General features: G+C 61.5%; 3 protein-coding genes across 4 annotated transcripts; 2 read left to right on the top strand and 1 right to left on the bottom strand.

Moving 5' to 3' along the window:
- Positions 1-664: 664 nt before the first annotated feature.
- Positions 665-11,619, top strand: NEURL4 (neuralized E3 ubiquitin protein ligase 4). Of its 2 annotated transcripts, none has more exons than XM_044248961.1 (29): positions 665-946; positions 1,699-2,143; positions 2,388-2,453; positions 2,603-2,901; positions 3,064-3,175; positions 3,259-3,347; positions 3,852-3,924; positions 4,036-4,300; positions 4,570-4,751; positions 5,066-5,151; positions 5,274-5,436; positions 5,526-5,724; positions 5,818-5,894; positions 5,985-6,063; positions 6,349-6,518; positions 6,612-6,743; positions 7,118-7,263; positions 7,352-7,576; positions 7,669-7,767; positions 7,855-8,016; positions 8,191-8,355; positions 8,851-9,009; positions 9,323-9,502; positions 9,581-9,668; positions 9,751-9,858; positions 10,010-10,154; positions 10,286-10,398; positions 10,475-10,640; positions 10,977-11,619. In XM_044248961.1, exons 1-29 carry the CDS (start codon positions 665-667, stop codon positions 11,179-11,181), a joined length of 4,680 nt encoding a protein of 1,559 aa, XP_044104896.1. In that variant the 3' UTR covers positions 11,182-11,619. The 2 variants fall into 2 exon arrangements, with proteins under 2 accessions (XP_044104896.1, XP_044104895.1); XM_044248960.1 differs by having other exon boundaries at positions 6,349-6,524.
- A 207-nt stretch (positions 11,620-11,826) lies between these two features.
- Positions 11,827-14,463, top strand: GPS2 (G protein pathway suppressor 2). The gene is made up of 11 exons (XM_044248958.1): positions 11,827-11,862; positions 12,065-12,227; positions 12,573-12,682; positions 12,762-12,874; positions 13,009-13,088; positions 13,179-13,261; positions 13,462-13,615; positions 13,697-13,786; positions 13,884-13,963; positions 14,052-14,147; positions 14,290-14,463. Exons 2-11 carry the CDS (start codon positions 12,134-12,136, stop codon positions 14,371-14,373), a joined length of 984 nt encoding a protein of 327 aa, XP_044104893.1. The 5' UTR covers positions 11,827-11,862; positions 12,065-12,133; the 3' UTR covers positions 14,374-14,463.
- A 198-nt stretch (positions 14,464-14,661) lies between these two features.
- EIF5A (eukaryotic translation initiation factor 5A) lies at positions 14,662-19,348 on the bottom strand. The gene is made up of 6 exons (XM_044248959.1): positions 19,166-19,348; positions 17,292-17,477; positions 15,960-16,064; positions 15,633-15,764; positions 15,463-15,536; positions 14,662-15,328 (listed from the first exon to the last, which is right to left on the bottom strand). The coding sequence occupies exons 2-5, from the start codon at positions 17,454-17,456 to the stop codon at positions 15,474-15,476; spliced, it is 465 nt and encodes a 154-aa protein (XP_044104894.1). The 5' UTR covers positions 17,457-17,477; positions 19,166-19,348; the 3' UTR covers positions 14,662-15,328; positions 15,463-15,473.
- Positions 19,349-26,277: the final 6,929 nt, after the last annotated feature.

The following is a 26,277-nucleotide window of genomic DNA, read 5'->3' as shown; positions in this document are numbered from 1 at the left end:
GGCTGGATGGGAGTTCAAGGTGGGCTTCCTTAGAAATGCAGCGGGCCCTTGTATCCCCCCTAAGCCAGCCCGCTTTGCCTCTCACGGGAGGGGAGATACCAAGTGGAGGCGTGGCAACACTGTCTTGAAACGTGCGCTCTCGGGGTGCGGGGGGCCGAGGTTTTCATGCGTAAAGCTACAGGGTCTCTTCTCCGAATCCCACGGACGCCACGCTCCCGCCCGCAGAAGGCGCAGCGGAGGGGACACCTGCTCCCCCCTCGCCGGAAAACGACCATCTCTAGGAATCGCCTGCCTCAGCGAGGGCGGGGCCGGAGGGGCCGCTGTCGCAAAGCTGAATGGGGGGGGGCAGCATCCCCTGCGTCGTAAAGACGCCTGCGGCCGTCGTTTCTACCGCTGTCGCAAAAGCTCCCTGCCCCGTCTGCACGGCTGTCGGGCCCACTCCGTCACCTCGTAGTGCCGTAAAGCAAGCCCGCCCGACCCCGTCGTCCTTCCGTTCCCACAGCGGCGGTCATTAATTCCCCAGCCGGGGATGCGCCGTCGCCCGGCAGTGCCGTAAAGCATACCCGGCCCCAGCCCGGAGTCCTGTTCCCTCCCGGTGTCTGGGCACCGCGGTTGCCACGGTGCCGCCAAGCGCGGCTGTCGCGCGGCCCCGGTGTCAGCGGCAATGGCGGCGGGGTCGGGTGGGAGTGGGGGCTCTGGGGGAGGCCCCGGGCCGGGGCCGGGTGGGGGTGGGGGCCCCGGCGGGAGCGGCGCAGTGCCGGGGTCCGGCGGGGGTCTGGGCAGCGGCGGGGAGCTGCACCCGCGCACTGGGCGCCTGGTGAGCCTGTCGGCCTGTGGGCGTACAGCGCGGCGGCAGCAGCCGGGCCAGGAGTTTAACCACGGGCTGGTGTTGAGCCGGGAGCCCTTGCGCGATGGACGCGTCTTCACCGTCCGCATCGACCGCAAGGTGCGGAGCGAGGCCGGCGGAACCGAGATAGGGGGAGGCTGGTGGGAGGGGGAGAGCGGCAGACACGGGGCCGGACAGTCAGGCTGGCTCGCATCGACGGCTGCCGCGAGGGCACCGACCTGCGGGGCACTGGGCACCGGGCGACGGGCGGGAGGGGAGCACGGAGAAGAAACGTCCGCTCTCACGGGGAAAGGGACGAGGACAGCTGGCGTTTCCTCAAGACCCAGGGGCAGGGTAGGGACGCCGGGCTTCGTCCCCAGGAACGGTTAGGGACCAGATCTCCCCGGATCGTCCCAGGAGGTGGAGGATGGAGGGATGTCAGGGATGTGATGGGAAGAGAGGAGAGAAGCAGGGGAGGACCAACCACTGGCGGATACGCTCCCGCGGAAGGATGGGTAAAGAGAGACACAGGGAGAGGGAGGTGTGCGCGCTGTGTGTGACTTGGTGAAGAGGCCAGGTGCACAGAGGTGCGATGGGGAAGAGGTGGACTGTGAGTGCAGCCCGAGCCTAGGAGAGACTCAGCGGGGTGAGGGGAGTGGGACCCCAGAGCAGGGAGTATGGGCGTGGAGAGCTGGGAATCGGTGGCTGAGGAGTCATGGAGATCACTGCTTCACATCTCCAGAAAAAAAAGCCAGTTAGTTGCCGGGAGATGTGGGAAGAGGGGGACACAGTGGTCTGGGACATGGGGGTTCCTAGTGGTAGGAGACCCATGGGGGCCCATCCTGAGCCTCTGTCCACCGCCCTTATCACAGGTCAACTCCTGGAGTGGCTCCATCGAGATCGGGGTGACGGCACTGGACCCCAGCGTGCTGGACTTCCCGAGCAGCGCCACAGGGCTGAAGGGGGGCTCATGGGTGGTGTCAGGCTGCTCGGTGTTGAGGGACGGACGTTCTGTGCTGGAGGAGTATGGGCAGGACCTGGACCAGCTTGGGGAAGGGGACCGTGTGGGCGTGGAGCGCACAGCTGCTGGGGAGCTGCGGCTCTGGGTGAACGGGCGGGATTGCGGGGTGGCCGCCATGGGCCTTCCCACTCGTGTCTGGGCTGTCGTGGACCTTTATGGCAAGTGCACCCAGATCACCGTGCTGCCCCCTGAGCCAGGTTTCAGCCCCCCTACTCCCATCCCCACACCTCCCCTTGAGCCTTCCGCACCCGCCGAAGATTCCGCCTTGACGGAACAGGGGACCTCCGGGGATGAAGGTGAGAACACAGGGTAGTGGTGGAGGGGTGGGGCAGAGGGAGTGGCTGAAGGAATGGGAGAGACAAAGTGGCAAATGAGGCTGGGTGTGAGCAGGGTCACTCAGACTCCCCCCCCCCCCCCCCCCCCCCGGCCCCAGTCTGTTGAAGGGGAAAGCAGGGGCTAGAGAGGAGAGGGGTCTCCTGTCTGTGGGCCCTGCAGCAGGGGCTGAACCCTTGTTCCCCTCCCATCCCTCCTGGTCCCCAGCCTTCATGGTGTCCCCAGCGCAGGCCCGGCCGGAGACGTTTCCTAACAGCCTTGAGTCGCATAATGGTGAGGGCTTCTGGGAGGCTTCGGGCAGGGGAGTGGGAAGTGAGGTGGACGAGGTGAGGGGAGGGGCCTCAGGAGAAGGCTAGGGGGAGAGTGGTGAGCCTGAGGAGGTAGCGCCTCATTCTAGCTTCCCCCCCATCCCACTGCCGCAGACTTTGCCAGCATGGAGCTCTCCGAGGTGGTGGGCAACGCCATCCTGTCTGCCTACAACGGGGGGCTCCTAAATGTGAACCTGACCTCCCCGCCGGCAGGGGAAGGACTGGGGTCTGGCGGTGCCGCCACCTCGCCCGTCCTCACTTCCAACGATGCCCTGCTCTTTCACGAGAAGTGCGGGACGCTCATCAAACTAAGCAACAACAATAAGACCGCCGAGCGCCGCCGGCCACTGGATGAGTTCAACAACGGGGTGGTCATGACCAACCGTCCCCTGCGGGACAACGAGATGTTCGAGGTGTGCGAGCTGCTGCGTGCTGGCTGGCACCCCGCTCTGGGGCCCAAAGGCGGGCTTGATCCTTGATGGGGGCGGGGTGGGGGCGGGCAGAGAACAGTCTGAGGGTCTCTTCTAGGCATTTACCCTCCGCATCTCCCCCTTCCTGCTGTCACTCCCCCCAAGATCCGCATCGACAAGCTCGTAGACAAGTGGTCGGGCTCCATTGAGATCGGTGTCACCACCCACAACCCCAACAACCTTGAGTACCCAGCCACCATGACCAACCTGCAGTCAGGTACCAGCCCCCCGCAGGGCGGAGGCCCCTTCCTTGGGTGAGGGCCACCAGGGCTCTAGCTGGGCTGTTCCCCCTTCCTCTAGGCACCATCATGATGAGCGGCTGTGGGATCTTGACCAACGGCAAGGGCACTCGCCGGGAGTACTGTGAGTTCAGTCTGGACGAGCTGCAGGTGAGGGGGGGCAGGGTGCACCGTGGGGGCCCCCTCTCTGGGGCCGCCTCATCCCCCACTTCCCTGCCCAGGCCGCATGGTCTCTGCTGTGGCCTAGAGCAAGGCCTCTGCCCTCTCACCTGAAGTTTCTTTTTGAGAAGGTGGGGTTGTCCGATGGTTAGGTTTGTAGATCTGGGGAGTCGGGGGGGTCACACTCTCTCACCGTGTGGCTGTGGGGCAGTGATCCGAGGTGAGAAGCTCGAGGGTTGTCGCTGGTAGGGTGTATTTTTTTTTCCTATATTCTTCTAATGTCTCAGCTGAGCCCGTTAGCATTTTGTAAACTGCTTGGAGAGGTGGGCGAAGTGACGTTTGTTTATAAGGTGGCTTCGCCGGGAGTCAGGAGCGTTCTGGGTGCTCGGGACTGCAACATCTTTGCAGCCGTTCCCCTGTGGCCTGGGGGGCAGGACAAGCCTGGAGCCTGAAGGGGGAATGCATACAAGACCTTTGTTTTTCTCCTCTGGCTAGGAAGGTGACCACATTGGCCTCACGAGGAAGTCCAACTCTGCCCTACACTTCTTCATTAACGGCATTGACCAGGGTGAGGGGACGCCCAGAGCGGGCCACCGGCCCTGGCTTTCAGGGGTGGGGGCTCCGGACCTCCTCGTTCTGCCTCTCTTTGATGCTGGTCCCCCCACATCCCCCCACCCAGGCGTGGCTACCCCACTGACGCCCCCAGTGGTGTACGGTGTGGTGGATTTGTACGGGATGGCCGTGAAGGTGACCATCGTCCATAACAACAACCACAGCGACCGCCTACGCCGGAACAATGCCATCCTGCGGGCACTGTCTCCGGAGGGTGCCCTCCGCCGCGCCGCCCCCGCCGCCCAGGCTGAGCCCGAGCGCCTGCTTTTCCACCCCAACTGCGGGCAGAAGGCAGCTATCACCCACGAGGGACGCACTGCCCTGAGGCCCCAGTATGGCCCATGGGGTGGGGAGAAGCCTGCAGAAGGGGCTCTGATGGGATTGGGGGCGGGGGGTGGAGAAGCACGAGGCGGAGGGATTCTGACCTGGGGAGCTCCGGGCGGGCGAGCCAGGAGCCTCGCACCAGAGAGCAGGGAGCCTTGCGGAGAGTGGAGTTTCTCTGATTGACTTCAAGCAGTGAGCGTCAGGCAGGCATCGCTGGGCTAAGTTGGGCATGCTCAGAGTGCGGGTTCATACCTGAGTCCCCGGTCGCTGTCCTTAGTGCCACCGATGACTTCAACCACGGCGTGGTGCTGAGCAGTCGGGCCCTGCGGGACGGAGAGGTGTTCCAGGTGCGCATAGACAAGATGGTGGACAAGTGGGCCGGCTCCATTGAGATTGGGGTCACCACCCACAACCCTGCCTACCTCCAGCTGCCCTCCACCATGACCAACCTGCGCTCAGGTGAGCTCCCAGGCAGGGCAGGGCCAGGAGAGGGTCCCAGGGAGGGAGCTGTCCCCAGAGCCCTGACACTGGGTCCCCAGCTGGGTCATTCCTGATCCTGATGGTAACTACTGTTTAGGGGCGGAGCGCCGCCATGTGGACTGGGCCTGTGGGGTACAGGGACGTGCAGTTTTCTTGCCTGGTCCTGGGAAGAGAGCTGACCTCACACAGGGCAGGCTGGGCCAGCGGCCTTGGGGAGAGACATGGGGACTGCTGTGTAGTAGAGCGGAGCCCTGGTTCCGGCTCATGTTCTCTACCACTCCCTGTCGCCCTAGGGACGTGGATGATGACCGGGAACGGGGTGATGCACAACGGGACGACCATCTTAGACGAATACGGGCACAACCTGGACCGCCTCAAGGTGGGAGAGTGGGGGCACCGCCGGGGTGCGGCGCGCAGGGAGTGGGGCAGGCGGGGCTGCCGTCGGACCAGCCCCCCTGGGAACTCTGCCTGACTCCTCACTCCAGCCCCCCTTCTTCCAAGGCAGGGGACACGGTGGGCGTGGTGCGGCGGGAGGATGGGACTCTGCACTTCTTTGTCAACGGGATGACTCAGGGCCCTGCAGCCTGGAACGTGCCCCCGGGCGTCTATGCTGTCGTGGACTTGTATGGCCAGGCGGCCCAGGCCACCATTGTGGACGACGTGGGTGAGGGCCAGGGCCGAGGCTGGGCGGGGGGCGGCCTCGGGGGGCCTCGGAGACCACTGCAGCCTCACGCGCTCCATTTCCTCTCCCAGAGGTGCCCCCCGTGCCTGAGCCGCTCCCCGAAGGGAACAACCAGGTGTCCCCCAGCTCCCCATCGTCAGGCGCCGGGGGCTCCGACCTGCGCTTCCACCAGCTGCACGGCAGTAACGCCGTCATCACCAATGGGGGCCGCACGGCGCTCCGCCACAACTGCCGCAGCGAGTTCAACGATGCCATTGTCATCTCCAACCGGTCAGTGTTGGTGCTGGCTTGGCCCCCGCCTCCCGCTGCCTGGCCTCGGCCACCGGTGCGGGGCCTGTCTGATGGCCACCGTGTCCCTGGCAGGGCCCTGCGGGACGGAGAGCTGTTCGAGATTGTCATTCAGAAGATGGTGGACCGCTGGTCAGGCTCCATTGAGGCTGGTGAGAGGCATGGGCATGTGTGTGTGCCAGAGTGGTGCGGGCTGCCTGTTGCCGGGGGCTTGGCTCTGATCCCCGCTGGCCTCCTCCTAGGGGTGACTGCTATTCGGCCGGAGGACCTCGAGTTCCCCAACACCATGACAGACATCGACTATGACACCTGGATGCTGAGGTTCGGCTCCCGGGCTCGGGGCAGGCTGGGTGGTGCCAACGAGGGCGCAGGGGGCCAGGTGTGGGGCCTGCAGTGGCCGCGGACGAGGACATTCCTGTGGGGGTGGCTGCCCCTGCCCCTTGCCGCTGGCCGGCCCTCCTGCCTCTGCACGTGTGCTCCGGCGGCCCCCCTGCGGGGGGATCCCAGAGGGCTGGGAACGCAGGACTGGGTCTCCAACCCCAAGCTGAGGTCCCAGTCCGAGGCCCAGAGTGGGGCGCTCAGCGGCCCGTGCGTGTCGCCCTGCAGCGGCACGGCCATCATGCAGGATGGGAACACCATGCGCAACAACTACGGCTGCGACTTGGACGCGCTGGGCACGGGCGCGCGCATCGGCATGATGCGCACGGCCAAGGGTGACCTGCACTACTTCATCAACGGCCAGGACCAGGGCGCCGCCTGCTCAGGCTTGCCCCCGGGTAAAGGTGACTGCTCGGTGGCGCTTGGCCTGCCAGCCTCCTGCCGGCCCCGCCCGGGCCAGCCGGCCCCTGACCCTTTCCTCCTCCACCCAGATGTGTACGCGGTGGTGGATCTCTATGGCCAGTGTGTCCAGGTGTCCATCACCAATGCCACCGGCCCCATGGACAACAGCCTGGCGACCAGCAACACCGCCACTGAGAAGTCCTTCCCCCTGCACTCCCCAGGTTCAGCTGGCGGGGAGGGCAGGCGGGCGGGCTCTGCTTCCCCGGTGGGGGTGGAGGGGGGCGGCCAGCAGCAGCAGACCAGACAGGGAACAAGGGCAGGGAGGGAGGGAGCCAGGGTGGGACGCCCCCAGGAAGCGGGGAGGGGGTTCCGGCTGGAGTGTGGACTAGGCACCCCCCCGCCCCCCACCCCGCACCCAACAATGGGACCCGTCTGCTTTGGAAATGGGTCTTCCTTCAGGGAGAGGCGTCCAAGAAGCGACAGCCAAGGGGGCCTTTAGGGCAACTTCCTGTTTCACCTGAAAGCCCTGTGCCCAGTCCTTTCCGGAGCCTGCAGCCCCCATGCTGCCCCTTCCGGGGATCCCGTCTTTCCGCAGTGGCCGGTGTGGCTCACCGCTTCCACAGCTCTTGCGGCAAGAATGTCACTCTGGAGGAGGATGGCACGAGGGCGGTGCGTGCAGCCGGCTACGCTCACGGCCTAGTCTTCAGCACCAAGGAGCTCAAGACGGAGGAGGTCTTTGAGGTGGGTGGCGGGCTCGCTGCCGCGGGGCCAGGCTGCTGCTGCTGCCCATCACCGCACCTGTGGCAGCCCCGTGCTCTCTGTCCGTTAGGTGAAGGTGGAGGAGCTGGATGAGAAGTGGGCGGGCTCCCTCCGCCTGGGGCTGACCACACTGGTGCCCGGGGAGACAGGGCCTGGCGCAGCCGGCGGCCCGGGGCTGCCTCCCTCGCTGCCTGAGCTTCGGTCAAAGACCACGTGGATGGTGACCAGCTGTGAAGTGAGGCGCGACGGGCAGCTCCAGAGGATGAACTACGGCCGGAACCTAGAGAGGCTGGGGGTGAGGCAGCCGGCTCCTGGGCGGGGGCAGGGGTGGGGGTGTCGGAGGGGGCTATGGGCCGAGCCTCTGGGCTCATCTGCTCTGGGTCCCAGGTGGGGAGCCGCGTGGGCATCCGTCGGGGCGCCGATGACACGATGCACATCCTGGTGGACGGAGAGGACATGGGGCCCGCGGCCACTGGCATCGCTAAGGTCAGTCTGAGCTGTTTCTTGGTTTTGTGGAGCAGGCTTGAGGCCCCCCACGGGGGTCTGACTCCCCTGTCATGTGCGTGTCCCCAGAACGTGTGGGCTGTGCTGGATCTCTATGGGCCGGTACGGAGCGTGTCTGTTGTGAGCTCCACGCGGCTGGAGGAACCAGAGGGCACCCAGCCGCCTTCTCCCAGTTCGGACACTGGCAGCGAGGGCGAGGAGGACGGCGACGGGGAGGAGCATGGCCTGCAGGTGAGAGACCGCGGCGGGGCGTAGGGAGCTGGGGGACACCAGGGTGCTCTGGAGTTCTCTGATTCCACCCCGGTGGGCAGAGGCATAGACACCAGCCCTGTGTAAATGCCTGTGGGGGGGTGGCTCGGGCCTGGCATGGGTGGCCCTGGCAGCGCCGTCTCTCCTCTGCACCAGGGCCAGAATCAAGCTGCCATTATGCCCATGGCCCTCGAGTTCTTGGAAAACCACGGGAAGAACATCCTCCTGTCCAATGGGAACCGCACGGCCACGCGGGTGGCCAGCTACAACCAGGGCGTCGTTGTCATCGGCCAGCCCCTGGTGCCCCAGCTGTTGGTCCAGGTGGGCTCCTCTTGCCCAGGGTCCCTGGGGACCAGCCCTCCTAGAGAAAGCCCCCCCATTTGAGGACAGAGTGGAGGCAAGCCCCCCAGAGGAGCTTCCGGGGCTTTGGTCCAAACCCCTCGGTGGGATCTGTAGAGCGATTCTCAGGAAGTCCCCCTTCCTGTGACTGGTGAGGGGAGCTGTAGTGAGGGACTGGGAGAGTCCCGAGAAAGATGCTCGGCCCTGCACCTGCATGCTGGGAGGGCTTTGCCCGGGGAGGGTGCCTTTCTGCTACAGGTGAAAAGATTTAGTTAGCCCGCTGAAGGCAGCCCCTGGGGACAGGCACCCTTGCCCGGGCAACAGCATCAAGGCTGACACAGAGAAGGAAAGCAGTGAATCTGCAGTTCTCAGTTCCTCCGGCCTCAGAAGGGGCAGCACCCCTCCCTGCCCGGGGCCGCTGGGTGGCTTCTTTGCAGGGGGCCGTGACTGGGGAGTAGTAGTCGCCTTGTCCCCCAGGTGCGGATAGACTCCCTGAACCGACAGTGGACATCTTCGCTGGTCCTGGGCGTCATCACGTGTCCGCCAGAGAGGCTCAACTTCCCTGCGTCAGCTTGTGGCCTCAAGCGGGCGGCCTGGCTGCTGCGGGGTCGTGGCATCTTCCACAACGGTCTCAAGGTGGCTGGGGGGTGGCAGGAGGGCCCTGGTGGGCGGGGTCACAGCTATCAGGGGTGCTGTGTGGGGAAACCCTCTAGTGGGTAAGCAAAAGCATGTCATCATCTAGACTCAGGCTTGTCAGGGCCACCTATGTCCTTGCCGTTGGGAGCCTGGCTGTGGGGGGCCGGCAGTTGGCGGGTAGAGCCTGGGCAGGGGGTGAGCGTGGAGGCATGGCCCAGGCACCGGCAGCCGGAAGTGGAGCGGAACCTAGGGGTGGCCACCACCTGTGGTCTGAGCTCTGGGAAGACAGTAGGTCTCCATCCCCGCTCCCCAGATCTGTGAGAAGTTCGGGCCCAATCTGGACACGTGTCCTGAGGGCACCATCCTGGGCCTGCGGCTGGATGGCTCTGGAGGGCTGCACCTGCACGTGAACGGGATAGACCAGGGCGTGGCTGTGCCAGACGTGCCCCAGCCCTGCCACGCGCTTGTGGACCTCTACGGGCAGTGTGAGCAGGTGAGCAGGCTGCCGGCAGGGTGGAGGTGGCGCCAGGGTGCGCAGGGGTGGGTCTCCCTCATCACGCCTCCCCTGCAGGTGACAATCATGAGTCCCGAGCCGGGAGCTACCAGTGGGAAGAGTGCTGGCACCCAGGGGGACATGGAGAAGGCCGACATGGTGGACGGTGAGGCAGCCCCCAGATCCCCAGGCGCGTGGCCCTGCTGCCCCCACTACCCCTGTGACCCTGCCCCCTTCTGCCCTCTCAGGCATCAAGGAGAGTGTGTGCTGGGGCCCTCTGCCCGCCACCGGCCCGCTGAAGAGCTGCGAGTACCATGCCCTTTGCTCCCGCTTCCAAGAACTGCTATTGCTTCCCGGTGAGTCCTGGTCCCCCAGAACCCGCCGCATTCCCTGCTGCCAGGGCGGGGCTGTGCCAGGAGCCCGAGGAACCGGTGGGAGAGGAGGGGATGCTGTGTGCTGGAGACCCGGGGTGGGAGCCACAGCCGACTGCCTCTCGCTTTCCTGCAGAGGATTATTTCATCCCTCCTCCGAAGCGGAGCCTGTGCTACTGTGAGTCTTGCCGGAAGCTTCGAGGGGATGAGGCCCACAGGCGCCGTGGGGAGCCCCCCAGGGAGTACGCTCTACCCTTTGGCTGGTGCAGGTTCAACCTCAGGTACTCGCGGGCCAGGATTGCGTGTCTCCCTTAGCACTCGCTCCGCCAGTGACGAGGGAGGCTCCCATGGGACAGAGGATGGTGTCCGTGAGCCAGCTGCTTGTGTCCAGTGTCCCCTGGGTCCGTCCTAGGGTGAATCCACGCTTGGAAGCTGGGACGCTGACCAAGAAGTGGCACATGGCGTATCATGGGAGCAACGTGGCAGCGGTCCGGAGGGTGCTGGACCGAGGGGAGCTGGGAGCAGGTATCCGGGGACCAGCAGAGGCAGGGCGGGCGGGGCCCAGGTCCCCAGGCATGTTCCTGACCTGGCTCCCCTACAGGCACCGCCTCCATCCTGAGCTGCCGGCCCTTGAAAGGCGAGCCCGGGGTAGGGTTTGAGGAGCCTGGGGAGAACTGCGCGCCCCCACGGGAGGAGCAGCCCCCTCCGGTGCTGCTTTCCCCCTCCCTCCAGTATGCTGGGGCCGAGACCCTGGCATCCAAAGTGCAGTGAGTACAGGGGGGCGGGGTCTCCACGGCTTGCCCTCTGCCTTCCCACCGGGACACTCTAGAATGGTTAGCTTTGAAGGTGACTAGCACTACGGGAGTAAAACAGTGAACGCAGTGCCCCCCCCCCAGCTGTTGGATCACGGTCAGGGCCACCTCAGGAAGAAGCTTTGAGCAGAGGCCTGGAGAAGGGGGCCAGCGGGCGGGTGGGTGGGGAGATGGCGGCCAGAGCCTGGCCACCGGTGGCAGGCGGGTGTGACCCCGAGGCACAGTGCAGGTCGCAGGGGGAGGAGGAAGCCCGAGTTCCTCACGGCCGGCTTTCTGCTCCTTGCCCGACAGATTCCGGGACCCCAAGTCACAGCGGACGCACCAGGCCCAGGTGGCGTTCCAGGTGTGCGTGCGCCCCGGCTCCTACACTCCCGGGCCCCCTTCGGCCGCCCTCCGAGAACCTCCCGACCCGCACTTCAGCCCCGCCGAACTCGAGTGGGTGACCAAGGAGAAGGGGGCCACGCTCCTGTATGCCCTGCTGGTGCGGGTGGAGTGAGGGCCGGCCTCTCGACAAGCACAGTGGGGCCCCGGCCCGCGGACTCTGAGTGCCGCTGTCCCGACTCCGCACCGCGGCCCGACTTCGCACCCCGCCCCGGCGGACGCGCCCGGAGCCTGGCCGCCGCGTGCTGGAAGGGGAGCGCGTCTCCGCGTGCAGGGCGCACGCCCCCCGCGGGGCTGGGGGCCGGCAGCGCCCCTCATGCACTGACTTGGGGAACACGACTCCCTGGACTCCCTCCCCCGTGTCACTTAATTTATTTCCGTTTTCGTTCCTGTTACTGTGAATCCCGAGGAGGACCCCGCGCCTCGCCCCGGAGCCGCCGCCGCCGCTTCCCAGGCCGCCGGGCGGAGGGGAGGGCGGGCGCGGGGAAGGTGGGCCTCTGTACAGTTGTTACGGACGCGGAGTTCCAAGGAGCCAATAAACGCCGTCCCGGTGCGCGTGCCTCGGCCTTTCTCTCGCGCCGCCTCCCGCCGAACCCCGGGTCCGCCCAGCTGGGGGCGCCGGACGCTCCGTCGGGGTTTGGCCTCCCCGGCACCCGTCGCGGCCGCTTCCGCCCTTCCCTGCGCCCGAGCCGCGAGGCCGCTGGCCGGCCCTGCTCCGGAAGGAGTCGGCCCGGCGGCCGGAAGTGACGCACGGCCCAAGCGCGCAGGAGCCGCGGGGAAAGCGCAGCGAAGGCGGGTAGGGAGGGGCCGGTGGGGCGGGGGGCGGGTAGCGCCGAGGCTGGAGACCACTGCCCGCCGGCGCACGCGGGACACCCGGGGTTGGCCGGGGGAGAGGGAGCGGGCGCCGGGCGCGTGATTCCCCGGGGCGGCGGCGGCGGCAGCGGGCTTCCGCCTCGGCCCGCCCGGCGCGACCCTCCTGAGCGCCCGCGTCCCGGCAGGCCCCGTCCGAGGTCTGGCAGTCCGTGACAGAGCCGGGCGCCCACGGCCCGAGAGCCCCCGGCAGCACCATGCCGGCGCTCCTGGAGCGCCCCAAGCTTTCCAACGCCATGGCCCGGGCGTTGCACCGGCACATCATGATGGAGCGGGAGCGCAAGCGGCAGGGTGAGCCGAGCGGGAGGACACACGGCCCAGGGCGGCAGCGCTCCGCCGGGGCCGGCCCCAACCATGAGCGGAGCAGTGCGCTGGGGCCGCGCGGAGGAGGGATGGGACGGGACGGCCCCTCCGGTGGTGGGAGCTGAAGGCCGGGTCTGAGGTCCAGAACTCTTGGGTCGGGAAGGACCTTGGAGAGCACCGAACAAAGCCTCCCTCCTCTTCCCCTCCAGACGGAAGGAGCCATTGCCGAGGGGGCAGAGGGGGCACTGTGATAACCGCGTTTGCAGGAGCTCAGTCTCTGACGTGCCGGTACTCTAACCATCCTGTCGTTCTCCCGTTCTGCCTCTTCTTCAGAGGAGGAAGAAGTGGACAAGATGATGGAACAGAAGATGAAGGAAGAGCAGGAGAGAAGGAAGAAGAAAGAGATGGAGGAACGAATGTCACTAGAGGAGACCAAGGAACAAGTAAGCGACCCCTCAATCTGTCCCAGCTCTTTCCTCCTCCGGTCCTCCTGTCTCCAGCCCCTCTCCCCTCCCTCTGCAGATCCTGAAGTTGCAGGAGAAGCTGTTGGCCCTACAGGAAGAAAAGCACCAGCTTTTCCTGCAGCTCAAGAAAGTTTTACATGAGGAGGAGAAACGGAGACGAAAGGAGCAGAGGTGGGACTGGAGAGCTAAAAATAAAATCAGAGCAGAGTGTAACTAGATCGGGTAACACCAGATCCGTGTCTTATGGCAGAAGAGGGGGCACTCGTCCTTGTCCTTGATTTTGACCTGCCTGCCTTTCACCGCAGCGACCTGACTACTCTGACGTCAGCCGCGTACCCGCAGAGCCTGACGGTTCACACAGGCACGCACCTCCTCAGCATGCAGGGTGAGGAATGAAGACCCCTGTGTTAGAACGCGCCCTCCTGGGGGTTGCAGCCACCCACTTCAGCCTCACGAAGCCCCTCTCCCTGTCTAGGGAGCCCTGGAGGACACAGCCGCCCAGGCACCCTTATGGCAGCCGACAGGGCCAAACAGATGTTCGGACCCCAAGTGCTGACAGTAAGGAGGACTGGGTGTGGCGCGCACTGGTTTCCCGGCTACTTGCACGCAGACCCAGGCGCCTTCGTGCAACTTGCATCCCAGTCGTGAGCGTTGGGTGGCACTTTACCACATAGCGGACGCGGGGCACATGCAGGGCGCTCGGGGCGCTGCTCTGGGGCAGTTTCCCGCAGGAGTCAGCACTCCTCCTCCCTCCGCAGACCCGGCACTACGTGGGCTCGGCAGCAGCTTTCGCGGGGACGCCAGAGCACGGTCAGTTCCAGGGCAGCCCTGGTGGGGCTTACGGGACCGCTCAGGCCCCACCGCACTACGGACCCACACAGCCAGCCTACAGCCCCAGTCAGCAGCTCAGAGGTGAGTAGTGGGAAGAGGGAGGAACTGGCTCCCCCAGCTGCGGGAAGGAGGCCCAACAGCCAGTGCCCCTGCCTCCCTCAGCGCCTTCGGCGTTCCCGGCAGTGCAGTACCTGTCTCAGCCACAGCCCCAGCCCTACGCGGTACACGGCCACTTCCAGCCCACCCAGACAGGTGAGGCCGCCCCCGCCCCCGCCCTGGCTCTGAGCATCCACCACGCATCCCTTTCCCGTGCTCTACTCATGCTGCACATGCCCCCCTCCCCTCCTAGGCTTCCTCCAGCCTGGCAGTGCCCTGTCCTTACAGAAGCAGATGGAACATGCCAACCAGCAGACCGGTTTCTCAGACTCTGTGAGTATGGCGTCTTGGGAGGTCAGGGGCAGCGCTCTGCCAAGGGGCGCCCCCAGGCTGCCTCAGGTCCTGACTCTCTTCTCCACAGTCCTCCCTGCGCCCCATGCATCCCCAAGCTCTGCATCCAGCCCCGGGACTCCTTGCCTCTCCCCAGCTCCCTGTGCAGATGCAACCGGCAGGGAAGGTAAGGACAGGAATCCCACTCGAACGAAGCCCTGCGCTTCCGGGGAAAGGACTGGGTAGGAAGGGCGGCCCCCACCCCTCCTTTTCCCTCTCCCTGGGGAGGGGGGCGCACACCGACAGAGCCCCCCTTCCCCCACCACCAGTCGGGCTTTGCAGCTACCAGCCAGCCTGGCCCTCGGCTCCCCTTCATCCAGCACAGCCAGAACCCGAGATTCTACCACAAGTGATCTTCAGACTGTCTTCTCGCTGACCCCCAGCCTCCACTACGGGTGAGGGTCCCTGGTGTGTCCCAGCCCAATAAAATCCACCTCACCACCCCTGGCTGCCGTCTGTGTTGCCTCCTTGCCCAGGCCAGGGCTGTACAGAGGGGGAGGGGTGGCAGACAGGTCACAGGAGAACAGTGGGTGGGTAATGAACTCAGGTGCCAAGTTCAGTGTCCAGTGCCTGTGGTTTCTAACTCTTATGTTCGATCAGTAAACACCAATTTAATTCAAAAAAGCGACCGAGTTGGGGCCTTCATATTAAACTTGTAGTTTTATTCAGGTTTGATTTTAACAAATGTGTCGGGGAGAGAGCCCACAGGAAAGGGTGAAGCCCATGGGGGCAGGGCCCTCCCAGATGCCTGAGGAGGGGGCAGGTCCCCTCCCCTTTCCTCTTCTTCCCTCCCCAGCTAACGGGATTTGGGGAGAGACATAGGCAGGGGAGGGGGCTGGTCCCCCATCTGTGGGGTGGTGCTTGGGGTAAAGGGCCATGGGGAAACAAGGGACCAGAGCAGGGCTGAGTTGGGGGAGGGCACAAGGATCATTTTTGCCAGAATCCACAGCTTTCTGATTCCAGATTGAATTAAAAAAAAAAAAAAAAGGAAACAAAAACAAAACAAAACAAAAATCCCACTAAAACACAAGCAGCACCCGCCCCCTCTCCCTGACCAGGGCTGTAGTGCGAGGGGAGAAGAGGAGGGCAGCTTCACCAAGGCCAAGGATCACTCACTCCTGGCCGAGGGAGCAGGATGAAGGGCAGGGGCTCCCCGACAGATTGAGAGGGGTGTGGGGGAAACCAAAATAAAACGTCAAATAAATTGTGTAGGAGGAGTCATCCAGCCAAGGGCCAGGCCAGAGCTGGGCCAGGCTGGGGGAGGGGGCCTCTGCAGGCTTGAGGATCACTGCTGCCACCACCGCCACCCTGGGGAGGAGAGAGACCAGGTGAGGCAGGAGATCACCACCCCCAGGAAGGGTGAGGATCCCTCGGGGGGCCGGGAAGGAAATCTGGAATGATGAGGGACAAGACGTGGGCTGGGGGGAGTGCGTCACATTCACCTGGGAGCCGGTTATTTTGCCATGGCCTTGATTGCAACAGCTGCCTCCTCTGTCATGGCAGACAGCACCGTGATCTGGGGATGTAAAGGGGAGAGTCAGAAGGGAGCTCAGAGGAAAAGGCAAAATGCAGTGAGGCAGACAGCCCGGGGGGGACGGACACGACACCGTACCAGGATCTCTTCTCCACAGTCGTACTTCTGCTCAATCTCCTTGCCGAGGTCTCCCTCGGGCAGGCGAAGGTCCTCTCGCACCTCCCCGCTGTCCTGGAGCAGTGATAGATACCCGTCCTGGATGCCGATCAGCTGAGGGCAGAGAGGGGAGCAAGTTGAATGTCAGCCCGAACAGGCAGAGGATAAAAGGTCTGAATACAAACAAGGGCTGTAAACTGCTGACAGCCAACTCCCCACTGTCCTGCTGCCCCCACCCCCGGCCACAGCACAGAGCTCCTCTAGCCAATGTTACCCCCCCCACACGAAACCACGAACCCACCCGTGTACCTGGAAGTCATTCCTTTTGATGTTGGGGACATCCATATTATGAGTGGACGGGCAGATATCTTCGTATTTCTTGCCAGTAAAGATGTCAATACCGACCAGGTGGACCTGCATGTACGCATCACATGAAAGAGAAACCCAGCCGGGTCCAGGGCGGAAAGAGGAAGGCACGGTGACCTGACAGGCAGGAAGTCAGACTAGGCTGTCAGGGCAAGATCGGGGGAGGCGGAACCAAGCAAACTGACTCAAGAAATAAGGCGTCCGGCAAGAACCAGAGGCAGACAGACCCCATTCAAGTTGGGGGTGACTGACAAGGGAAACCGTAGGGCACGCTTGGGGCCACCAGTTACCCTGAGCTACAAGAACACTGACTGAGGAGCCCCGGGAATGGGAGACTAGGTAAAACCTTTGAAAGAGCATCCGGACACCAGAATAAAAGGCACAGGACTGGGGACGATAAAAAGGAATGAGAAAGGAAGAGAGCAGAGAGGATGAATTCAGGGAGAACAAACTGCCCCAGAGAGTAAGAAAACCAGGAAAGAACACAGATAAGGATCTACACATGAACGAGGAAACCCAGGATGAACGCCAGGCCAAGACAGACCAACTAGGGAAAAAAATCCTAAGAAATCCAACAAGGATGGACCAAGTGAAGTTTTTGAGGGGAGGGCACAGTGGGCTGAGCCTCTGTCTTCGGCTTGGGTCATGATCTCAGGGTCCTGGGTTCGATACCCACACATCGGGCTCTCTGCTCAGCGGGGAGTCTGCTTCTCTACCTACTTGTGATCTGTCTGTCAAAAAAAAAAAAAAAAGTTTCCCAGGGTAGAAAAGTCTTAACTGACATGGAAGCACTAGCCAGAATGTCAGGATCCAAGAACTCGAGGGGGCGGCTCAGGGGACTCAAGGGGAAGGGGCAGGCAGAGACTTGGCAGACACGACATCAGAGTTCCAAAGGGAAAGCTGGTGTGTACTGTGGTACAGCAAGATGACTTGGAGATTCAGAGGTATCCTGGTGCTCTCCAGGAAAGGCTGCTTCCAATATTAGGCCTGGAGAAACCCTGGGAACAAAGACTCAGGGGAAAAGAGGCAGAAAGTGAAAGCCTGGAGGAAGGGGCAAGCAGCTGAACAGAGCATCCAGAAGCCAGAGACTCCACGAACAGTGGAGAAAGGTAAAGGTGGAAAGTATTCAGGGCTGAGTGCTGAGCGCAAGGAACAGGACGGTAAACCAGCGCTGAAGGAATGGAGAGGCTGGGACTGAGGACAACTTGCTGCTGGGAGCCCCACGGATACGGGAAAGTGTGGGGAAGGCAAGATGCGGAGAGGACAAGTTCTAACCTTGGCATGGCCATGCTTGCCCGTCTTGGAGGTAGACATCTCCACGATCTTACAAGGCCGGCCTTTGAGCACCACGAAGCCGTTCTTACGTAATGCTGAGCACTGCATCGGAAAGGTGGCTGAGGCCCCCGCATCTCCTGTCTCGAAGTCCAAATCATCTGCCATTTTAAGAGGCTTCGATTCCAACTAGAGTCAGAAAGAGAACCCAAGTCAGTCAGGGTGGAGGCCAACAGAGCTCTACCGCACTCCTCTCTGGACACATGGCTGGGGAAAGGTAGGCCGCAGGGAGTCAGGATGTGCAATCCCGGAGATAGGCCAAGGCTGACTCCGGGGAGGAGGAAGACTCAGGTGTTACTTGCCACTGAAACCAACCACCCCTCTTCCCCACACACAACCAGGGCTATAATTAGGTGAGCAGCCATGAGCCAGCAGAAGGGCGGGGCTATCGTGGGGCGGGGGGAGAGGGGAGGGTGGAGACCGGAGGACAGGGCCCCACCCGGCTCTGTTACACCCCCCACCCTATCCCCACACAGGCCAGTCACTGGCACAGGAAACCACAAGGCCTCTTTGGGGGATTCCCGCCTCTCCAGCACACATTTGCACACACAGCCGAGGGGGGGAAAGCAGAGTTGTTTTCGAACTTCTACCCCTGCCAAACACCTCCATCTCGTTTCCCAAAGGGAACCCAGGAACCCGGCCTCTCCGCGAGGGCCCTCCCACTTTTCCCAGGATGCACCGGCGCTGTCGGCTTTCGGGCCGGGCCTGCGGGCTCCGCGCGGAGCGGAGGAGTGGGGAGTGGTGAATGACAATAAAATGAAAGCAAAAGGCTGGTGCTAGCGAGTAGTGGAAGACAGCGCCGGCGCTCCCCGGCCCGACGCAGCGGCGCGGGCAGTGACAAGGTGAAGCGCACCGGGCGCGGCGCGGAGCTCTGCGCCCGGGACCCGACGGCGCTGTCGGCTCGGCCCGCAGGAGTTGGGCTTCCGTCCAATCGCCGGGGTCTCCCCGGTTCTCCGGCCGCCCGGCACGGGAGCGCGCTACTTACACCTGCGGACCGCCTCACTTCACAGCGGAGTTGGGGGGAGAGCTCCGGGGGCCCACGGGGCGGGGAAGCGCTAACATATGCCCGCAGCGGGCTCTCCGGGGTGATCAGGATCCGGGCCTCGGGCTTCCCCCTTCTCCAAAATTCCAAGCTCCCTTGGGCGCTCGCGAGGACTCGCTCTCCCCGCGCTGGGGGTTGCCGGCTCCCGCCCACCATGTGGCCTCCCGGGGCTTCCGGTGGCCGGGATCTGGGGGGGAGGGGTCCCCGCGCTGCCATGCGGCCCCCGTCCACATTCGGCCATGCGGCCTCCGACCCCGAGAGCAGCCTCCGGTAGGGGACACTTCCGGTGCCGCCGGCACCCCCTCCTCAAAGGCCGCGCCAGGCCGGAGCCACGCCGCCTCCCCTCCCCCCGGCCGGCCGCCAACCCCCCCCCCACGCGCCCTCTCACCGAATAGCCCCCTCCCCCACCTCACGTGGCCGCGCGGCGCCCGGTTCTCAACGGCCCAGGTCCCCTTGCCCCGGCGGGCCTATCTGGCCCCCGGCCCTCGCCCCGGCGTGGCCGCCCGGCGGCCTCTCCCGCGTGGCGGCCTCGCGGCTCGCCGTCCCCCGCCCTGCGTCGCTCCAACGTCACCCAGCCGGCCCCAACCGTCACCCCGCGCGCCAACCGGGGCGCGCGCCCGCGCCTCTCCGCACCTCGCGCGGCTCGCGGGCCAAACCCAGTGCCGCGGCGGTCGCCGCCGCTCCCCTCTGCCCCCTCCCCGACCCTCGCGCAGTTCCATCTCCACTCCCAGGCCCAAGCCAGGGCTCCGCGCACGCGCGGCCTGCCCGCTCTCACCTCGCGCGAACGCACTGACTCGACCCCGTCCGCTCGCCGCGAGCCCAACCGCTGCCTCCGAGCCCGCTGCCGCCGCCGCCGCCGCCTCTACCGCCGCCGCCGCTGCTGCACACGGGTCTTAGTACGCAGGCGCCGACTCCCCACTGACCAACCAAGCAGCCCTGTGACAGCCGCGCAAGCGTGCTATCTATCCCCTCCGCCCTCCACCCCCGCACTGCGCAAGCGCAAAGACCCTCCCCCAGCTCCACCCTCCCTCCCACCTACCCGTTCAATGACGCGTTTGCGTGACCCCGCCCCTCACAAATCCCGAACTCTTCCCACAAGTAGGCAGTGCGCAGGCGCACCCGGTTTTTCAAGCCCTTCAACCTCCTCTTCCCTTCCCGTGATAGACCACTAGCCCTACCGGACAGGACCTGCGCCTGCGCAAAGAGGAGCCCTGCACTCCACACCCTCTGAAGGGACCGCCTCGGCCTCCAGGCGCATGCGTATTGGGAATCCTGACCGCCCCTTCCACCTCAGACGTCGTCTGTACGCCGGGCGTTGAAAAGACCACGCCACTGTATCGCTGGTCTCGGCGAGGACGCATGCGTCTGGGGAACGCCCCACCTCGGCTTTCACTGGAGTTAAACGACTCACACGTTTCAGAAAACTTGCACTGCGGGGTGGGCCCCTCGTCTCGAAGCCCATCCCCCCCTTCCCGCACATGCGCGGGAGGGCTCTTTCCGCACACACTAACTAGCGCTGTGGTGTGGTTAGGTTACCGCCCAGCTCAGCTTCACCGCCCTGCACGGCTGGCCTCGGCTCGGCCATAGAGTTCCAGCCGCGGGCTAGAGCGGCCGCCTGGCGGCCACCATCTTGTGGGAGCGCGAAGTCCGGCTGGCCGCCGGGGGCGGCCGGAGGGGCGGCGTGCGCCTCCCGGGGCCTTTCTCCCCTTCTCTGCCCCAGGTGCTCCCTGCCGTGTCCTAAACTGTCGTCTGCGAGCGCCCTTAGAAAACCGAAGGCGGCGCGTTCCGTTCCACTGCCCTCTCCGGAGTCGCGGCGGAGGACCGTGAAGCGGGAGGCAGCCGGTCCCTCAGACTGTACTCCCCCCGCCCCCCCCCCGGCCCTCCTCGTGGGGAAGGAAGCTGCCCGCTGGCCCGGCACTTTGTAGTCTCCCCCGCCCGGTTCCACGCTTCCGGCGGCGCGGTGGAGAACCCGAGCCGCCAGCCGCTCGCGACCCGGTCGGTGTCTCTGCGACACCCGCTTGAGTGAAGGGCGGGCCACGGAGCTGCCGTCACTCCCGAGTCCCTCCTCGCCACGGTCCGCAGCACCTCCCCTTCGCTTGAACACGAGACCCCCCAGCTGCCTGGGCGCATCGCAGAAACCCACGCCCGCTCTTCTCCCAGACGCTATTGTCCCGGCGACCCAGCAGTTCCCGTCCTGGGCACGTGCCCCGCGTCACAGACGGGGGCTCCGACCTCCGTAGGCGAACACGGGCCGCGGCGCTGTGCGGGGCCGCCGAACACCCGTCCGCTGGGGCATCCGGCGCGGTGTTGAATATTATTCAACCATGAAAAAGGGACGTCGTCTTCCCTTCCGCGGAGTGACCTTCAGAAACAGCTCGCTCAGGGAAAGACAGCAGACTCTAACGGTCATAGCCCACGATCTGAAGGACACGAAATGTCCAGAATCGGTGAATCCGTCGAAGCAGGCAGTAGATGGGAGCTGCCGGGTGCTGGGATGGGTGAGGGGAATGGCCAATGGGATTAACGGACATGGGGTTTTACTTTAGAGTGATGAGATGTTTGGGAATTCAATAAAGGTGGCTGCAGAACGTCGTGAATGCGCCAAATGGCACTGAATTGTTGGTGTAAAAGGTTTTACATTATGTGATTTTCCCCCTCAATTTAAAAACTTCAGGAATCTTCAAAGCAGCTTTATACATAGTAGCCCAAGAACAGAAGCTACCCCAATGTCCACCAGCTGAGGAAAAGATAAATAAAATAGGGGGTATCCACACAATGAAATATTATTCAGCACCAGAAAGGATAAACTTCGAAACACTATGCTCAGTGAAAGTCACAGAAGACCACAGTATATAATTCCATTTACGTGAAAAGTCCAGGATAGGCAAATCTGTGGAGACAACATAGATCAGCAGTTGCCTAGTGTTGAGAGGTTGGAGGGAAATGGGGAGACCGAGTGGCTGCTGATGGCTACAGGCAAAGGGTGACTTTTAGGGTGATGAAAATGTTCCAATGTCGATTGCAGCGATGGCTGCATTTTTCAGATGTTAAAACACTGAATTATATGCCTTAAATAGTGGAATTGTATGGGATGTTAATTATATCTCAATAAAGCTCTATTTAAAGTACTGTCAGGTTCATACAGGAACATCTCATGTGCTTAATGGCACCGTCTTCATCGGTTCGTTTCCGGGAGGCATTAGCGAAGCGTCCTAGCTGACCCAAGGCACAAGTTCCACAATATTGCATGGACGCCGGGTGATGATAACCCTTAAGAATTTCCATTCAAGGGGCGCCTGGGTGGCTCAGTGGGTTAAGCCGCTGCCTTCGGCTCAGGTCATGATCTCGGGGTCCCGGGATCGAGTCCCACATCGGGCTCTCTGCTCAGCAGGGAGCCTGCTTCCTCCTCTCTCTCTCTCTCTCTCTGCCTGCCTCTCTGCCTACTTGTGATCTCTGTCAAATAAATAAATAAAATTTAAAAAAAAATTTCCATTCAAGGGGCGCCTGGGTGGCTCAGTGGGTTAAAGCCTCTGCCTTCAGCTCAGGTCATGATCCTGGGGTCCTGGGATCGATCCCTGCATTAGGCTCTCTGCTCATGGGGGAGCCTGCTTCCTCCTCTGTCTCTGCCTGCCCCTCTGCCTACTTGTGATCTCTATCTGTCAAATAAATTTTTTAAAAATTTCCATTCAAATTTAAAAAGGCACAAATCATCTTAATAGAAGACTGAGCTCTACACATTCAGAGAAAGAAAAAGGCAAAATACCATACAGTATTACAGAGAGATGAGACGATTCATACCCGGAAGAACCTTCCTTGCCTTCCATGTGTGGAGTCCCCACCATCCAGGGCGCGGTCCTCTGCTCTGTGAGCCCTCACATTTTCTGCGGCCAGTCCGAGTCCTTTCTCGAGGGAAACCTTTCCTGACCTACAAGACTTGGTCAGCTTCTCACATTCTGTGTTCTCATAACAAACATGACAGCCTCTGCCACACACTGTTCACATCCATTTATTCGTGCGATGGCTTTGCTAACGTCTGGCCGTCCCCATTAGAATAGAGCCTGTATAATAAGGCTGGGAATCTGTCTGTTCTGTTCATTACTGTGTTCGCAGCTCCTAAAATTGTACCTGGCAGGGGTACCTGGATGGCTCAGTTGGTTAAGCGACTGCGTTCGGCTCCGGTCTTGATCCCAGGGTCCTGGGATAGTGTCCCACCTCGGGCTCCTTGCTCAGAGGGGAGTCTGCGTCCCCCTCCCCCACTCCCCCTGCTTGCGATCCCTCTCTCGCTGTGTGTCTCTCTGTCAAATAAATAAATAAAATCTTTAAAAAAAAAAAGTGTCTCTCTTGAGAACTGATTTGAATACAATTGATCAGATCCTACCTTAATGACAAGTCACATTTCTTTCCCACCTTCTGGGATTACACCCACTCCCCAAGATTAAAATTCAGACATTCGGGTAGAACTCTCCAGAGACCCTGCTGTAGACTTTCCATGGTTTTGGAGGCTGTCCTGTGATTCAGCTCATTGTTTTCTCATTTCTTTCTCAGAGGGTCATCATTCGGAGGGCACCAATGTTCTGCTGAGAAAGAAGTTTGCCAGATGAGTTTATATCTACTCTGGGAAACTTTCTAAACCTTCTATTTCCAAGTAATTTTAAATCTACAGGAGGGTCACAACAGTCGTATGAGGAACACTTTAAGGAACACTGGGGAAGTCTTGAATGGGAGCCCATGGTGTGGGGGAGGCTGCTTGTATAGGTTTAAGAACCAATTGTATGCATCTCTCCCTTTTTTAAAAAAAGATTTAATATATTTATTTTACAGAGAGAGAAAGAGAGAGCGTGCACAAGCAGGCAGGGCAGAAGGTGGAGGGAGAGGGAGAAGCAGCACCCTGCCGAGCAGAGAGCCCAACTTGGGGCTCGATCCCAGGACCCCGGAAGACAGACGCTGAACCAACTGAGCCACCTACGTGCCCCGTGCATAGCTCTTCCTAACTAATATCTCTTCCTAACTACATGTTCAATACTGTCTTGCTGGTAGCTTGAAATTGGCCATGATGCAAGTATTTCCAACCACAGAAACTGGCAGGTGCTGTGTGCTGACCCAGGGGTCCCTCTGTCCAGAGCTGGTTGTTAACGACTCCGCAGCACAGCAGTGACGGATAGGGAAGGTGGTTCTGATATACACAGAGTAGTGTTAGGTCAAGATAGACCAGGATATAGAGAGATGGGTTGAAGGAGTGAGGGACGGGAGATAAGAAGGAGCTCACGAAGCTGTCATGTGGTTCAGGGTTTGGTCTAGGAGTTCCCTCAGAAAGCAGCGTTTTAGTAACTGGACCTTAAAGCATGGGTGAAATCTGGGGGAGGGGGGAGACAGAAATAAGAGTCAAGAGGATTCCTGGGGTGCCTGGGTGGCTCAGGTGGTTAAGCATCTCATCTGCCTTCAGTTCAGGTCAGAGGAGCCGTGAGGTAAACCGTGGGCTCTGGGTGATCATGACATGTCAGTGTCAAGGTAGATCCATCAGCTGCAACAAATGTCCCACTCTGGTGGGGGATGTTGATAGAGGCGGGAGCTGTGCGTGTGTGGGGACAGGAGGTGTACAGGAAACATCGAGGTCCCTGCTCCATTCGGCTGCTCATCCAAAACTGTTCTGAAAAATCAATTTCTTCTATAGGGGAGGGGGGGAATGGAGCTGGGCTGGGGGCAAGAGACCAGTGGAGATCCTCAACCAGGTAAGCAAGAATGAAGACCTAAATCAAGACCCTGGAGGTGAGGTCGGGAGGAGGAGCGGAGCGCCAGAGACGTCTTGGAGAGCTAATTGATAGAATTAGGGGGAATGAAGAAGGTGAGATTGAGGAGTAGGTCAACGGTGCCTTCAGCCGATGTGTCTGGGGACAGACCATATCGACACACAGTCATTCCTGCAGGGAAATGCAGGGATTGGGAAATACTGTTAAAATTCTGGGATCCTAGAGTGCCTGGCAGCGGGGGTGGGGGGGGCTCAGTCATTAAGTGTCTGCTTTCAGTCATGATCACGGGGTCGTGGGATAGAGTCCTGCCTCAGGCTTCCTGCTTAGCAGGGAGTCTGCTTCTCTCTCTCTCTCTCCACTGCTCCCCCTGCTCATCCGCGCGCTCTCTCCCTCTCAAATAAATAAAATCTTAAGAAAAAAAAGATTCTGGGATCCCGAGGTTCTCGGAAGCCAGCTCTGATGGGATGTGCATGTTAGTCTCAAACCAAGTTGAGCTTGGGAAAGTGGGCAGGGCTGGGGGTGAGGACAAACCTTTTGTTTTCAGTGGGACTTGTCCCTCACAGAAAGGGAAGGAGCTCCAGGTGTGTCAGGAGAATGATGTAAAGGATTCTGTCAAATTTTATTATGGAAAACAGAACTCTTTTGTTAAAACATTTTGGAAATAAGAAACAGATAAGCCATAAACCCAATGCCCGGAGGCGACTGCTATTAACGTTTTACCATATTTTCCTACAAACTTTTTGCTGTGCCTTTTAAAAGTTCCATCTGAGGGACGCCTGGGTGGCTCAGTTGGTTAAGCAGCTGCCTTCGGCTCAGGTCATGATCCCAGCGTCCTGGGATCAAGTCCCACATCGGGCTCCTTGCTCGGCAGGGAGCCTGCTTCTCCCTCTGCCTCTGCCTGCCTCTCTGTCTGCCTGTGCTCACTCTCTCTCCCTCTCTCTCTGACAAATAAATAAATAAAACCTTTAAAAAAAAATAAATAAAAGTTACATCTGAGATCACCGTGAACAGATTCCCTGTTGCAGGAGAGGGTAAATTAAGTCAATGAACAGAAGCAAACTCCGGACAGAAAGAATACAGGAGAGGGTAGGGGTGGGGTCCCCTGGGGGTATAAATATCTCACAATGAGAATTTATTCCTGTCAGCAGATCTGGGCAAGGACTATTGAATTCTTCCGTCTACCCTCAAGGGCTTGCATAAAAGTCAAACACTCCAAATGAACCTTGAGAACCGGTGAATGGGAAACCCTTTGGGCCAGGGACTCTCACGGCTGCCAGCTGCTGCGATGCCAGCTGCTGCGATCCCAGCCGAAACTCTGAACTGACTTACCCATTCTTCCGATGAACATCTACTGAGTCTGCTAGGGATATCAGCTACTTGAGACACGGTGGCATCCATACTTCCCGGCATGGGCCCTTTCCGCACAGCAGGGAGGGGGACACTATCAGATAATCAACAAACCTACAGCCTGGGCCTAGGTGCTGAGTACCTAGTGTCCAGCTCCGGTGAGTGATGGGTTAATGAATGGGAGCCGGTGTGAGAGTAGGAGGAGCTCTGGGAAGATGCCTGGGGGATCTTTGTGACAGCGACCTGGACTCCTTGGAGGCTAAGAAAAAGAAGGTGGAGGGAGGGCCGGAGAATGAGGTAGGTTTGGTTCTGGGCCTAGAGCAAAAGCCCTACATAAAAGTCCTGGCCTTGCTGAGTCTGGTGCTCGAGAACGGAGTCAGCAAGGTTTGTAGAAACCAGACCAAGAATGTAGGGTCCGGGGCTGGGGACAGAACATAGACCCTGGCTGTGGAGAAAGGAAGCTCAAGGAACCAGAGGCAAATGACTGCAGAGTTTTCCCAGTTCTCATTCATTCTTTCTCCGGGTGGCAGAAGTCTTGCTTGGTGCCGGGCCCTGTGGACAGGCCAGGGAATTCAAAGGGGCCAGGTGACAGCAGAGATGAGAGATACGGCCCCGTGCAGGGACAGCGGTGGCTCAGTGAGCACCAGGACAGGGCCCAACACAGCCGGGCAGCCTGGCAGTTCTCTGGCCGCGGGAGACCTCAGAGCAGAGGGCCCTACAGAAGCTCAGACCCTCCATAGGACGAGGGAGGGTCCAGGAATACTGTGTATGGGGCATGAAGAAACATTAGCCA

This window comes from Neovison vison, chromosome 5 (genome assembly GCF_020171115.1).
Source record: "Neovison vison isolate M4711 chromosome 5, ASM_NN_V1, whole genome shotgun sequence".
NCBI classification, from domain to species: domain Eukaryota; kingdom Metazoa; phylum Chordata; class Mammalia; order Carnivora; family Mustelidae; genus Neogale; species Neogale vison.
The sequence above is the reverse complement of the archived record's forward strand: the minus strand, read 5'-3'. Positions and strand labels throughout refer to the sequence as shown.

Bases quoted from the DNA above. Each gene is read 5' to 3' on its own strand.
- GPS2 (XM_044248958.1), top strand. From the start codon at position 12,134: ATGCCGGCGCTCCTGGAGCGCCCCAAGCTTTCCAACGCCATGGCCCGG. The intron at 12,683-12,761 runs GTAAGCGACCCC...CTCCCTCTGCAG, and splicing joins TAGAGGAGACCAAGGAACAA to ATCCTGAAGTTGCAGGAGAA. The intron at 14,148-14,289 runs GTAAGGACAGGA...CCCCACCACCAG, and splicing joins AGATGCAACCGGCAGGGAAG to TCGGGCTTTGCAGCTACCAG.
- EIF5A (XM_044248959.1), bottom strand. From the start codon at position 17,456: ATGGCAGATGATTTGGACTTCGAGACAGGAGATGCGGGGGCCTCAGCC. The intron at 16,065-17,291 runs GTTAGAACTTGT...GCGTACATGCAG, and splicing joins GCAAGCATGGCCATGCCAAG to GTCCACCTGGTCGGTATTGA. The intron at 15,765-15,959 runs GTACACGGGTGG...CTCTGCCCTCAG, and splicing joins TCAAAAGGAATGACTTCCAG to CTGATCGGCATCCAGGACGG.
- NEURL4 (XM_044248960.1), top strand. From the start codon at position 665: ATGGCGGCGGGGTCGGGTGGGAGTGGGGGCTCTGGGGGAGGCCCCGGG. The intron at 4,752-5,065 runs GTGAGCTCCCAG...CTGTCGCCCTAG, and splicing joins CATGACCAACCTGCGCTCAG to GGACGTGGATGATGACCGGG. The intron at 10,641-10,976 runs GTGAGTACAGGG...CTTGCCCGACAG, and splicing joins ACCCTGGCATCCAAAGTGCA to ATTCCGGGACCCCAAGTCAC.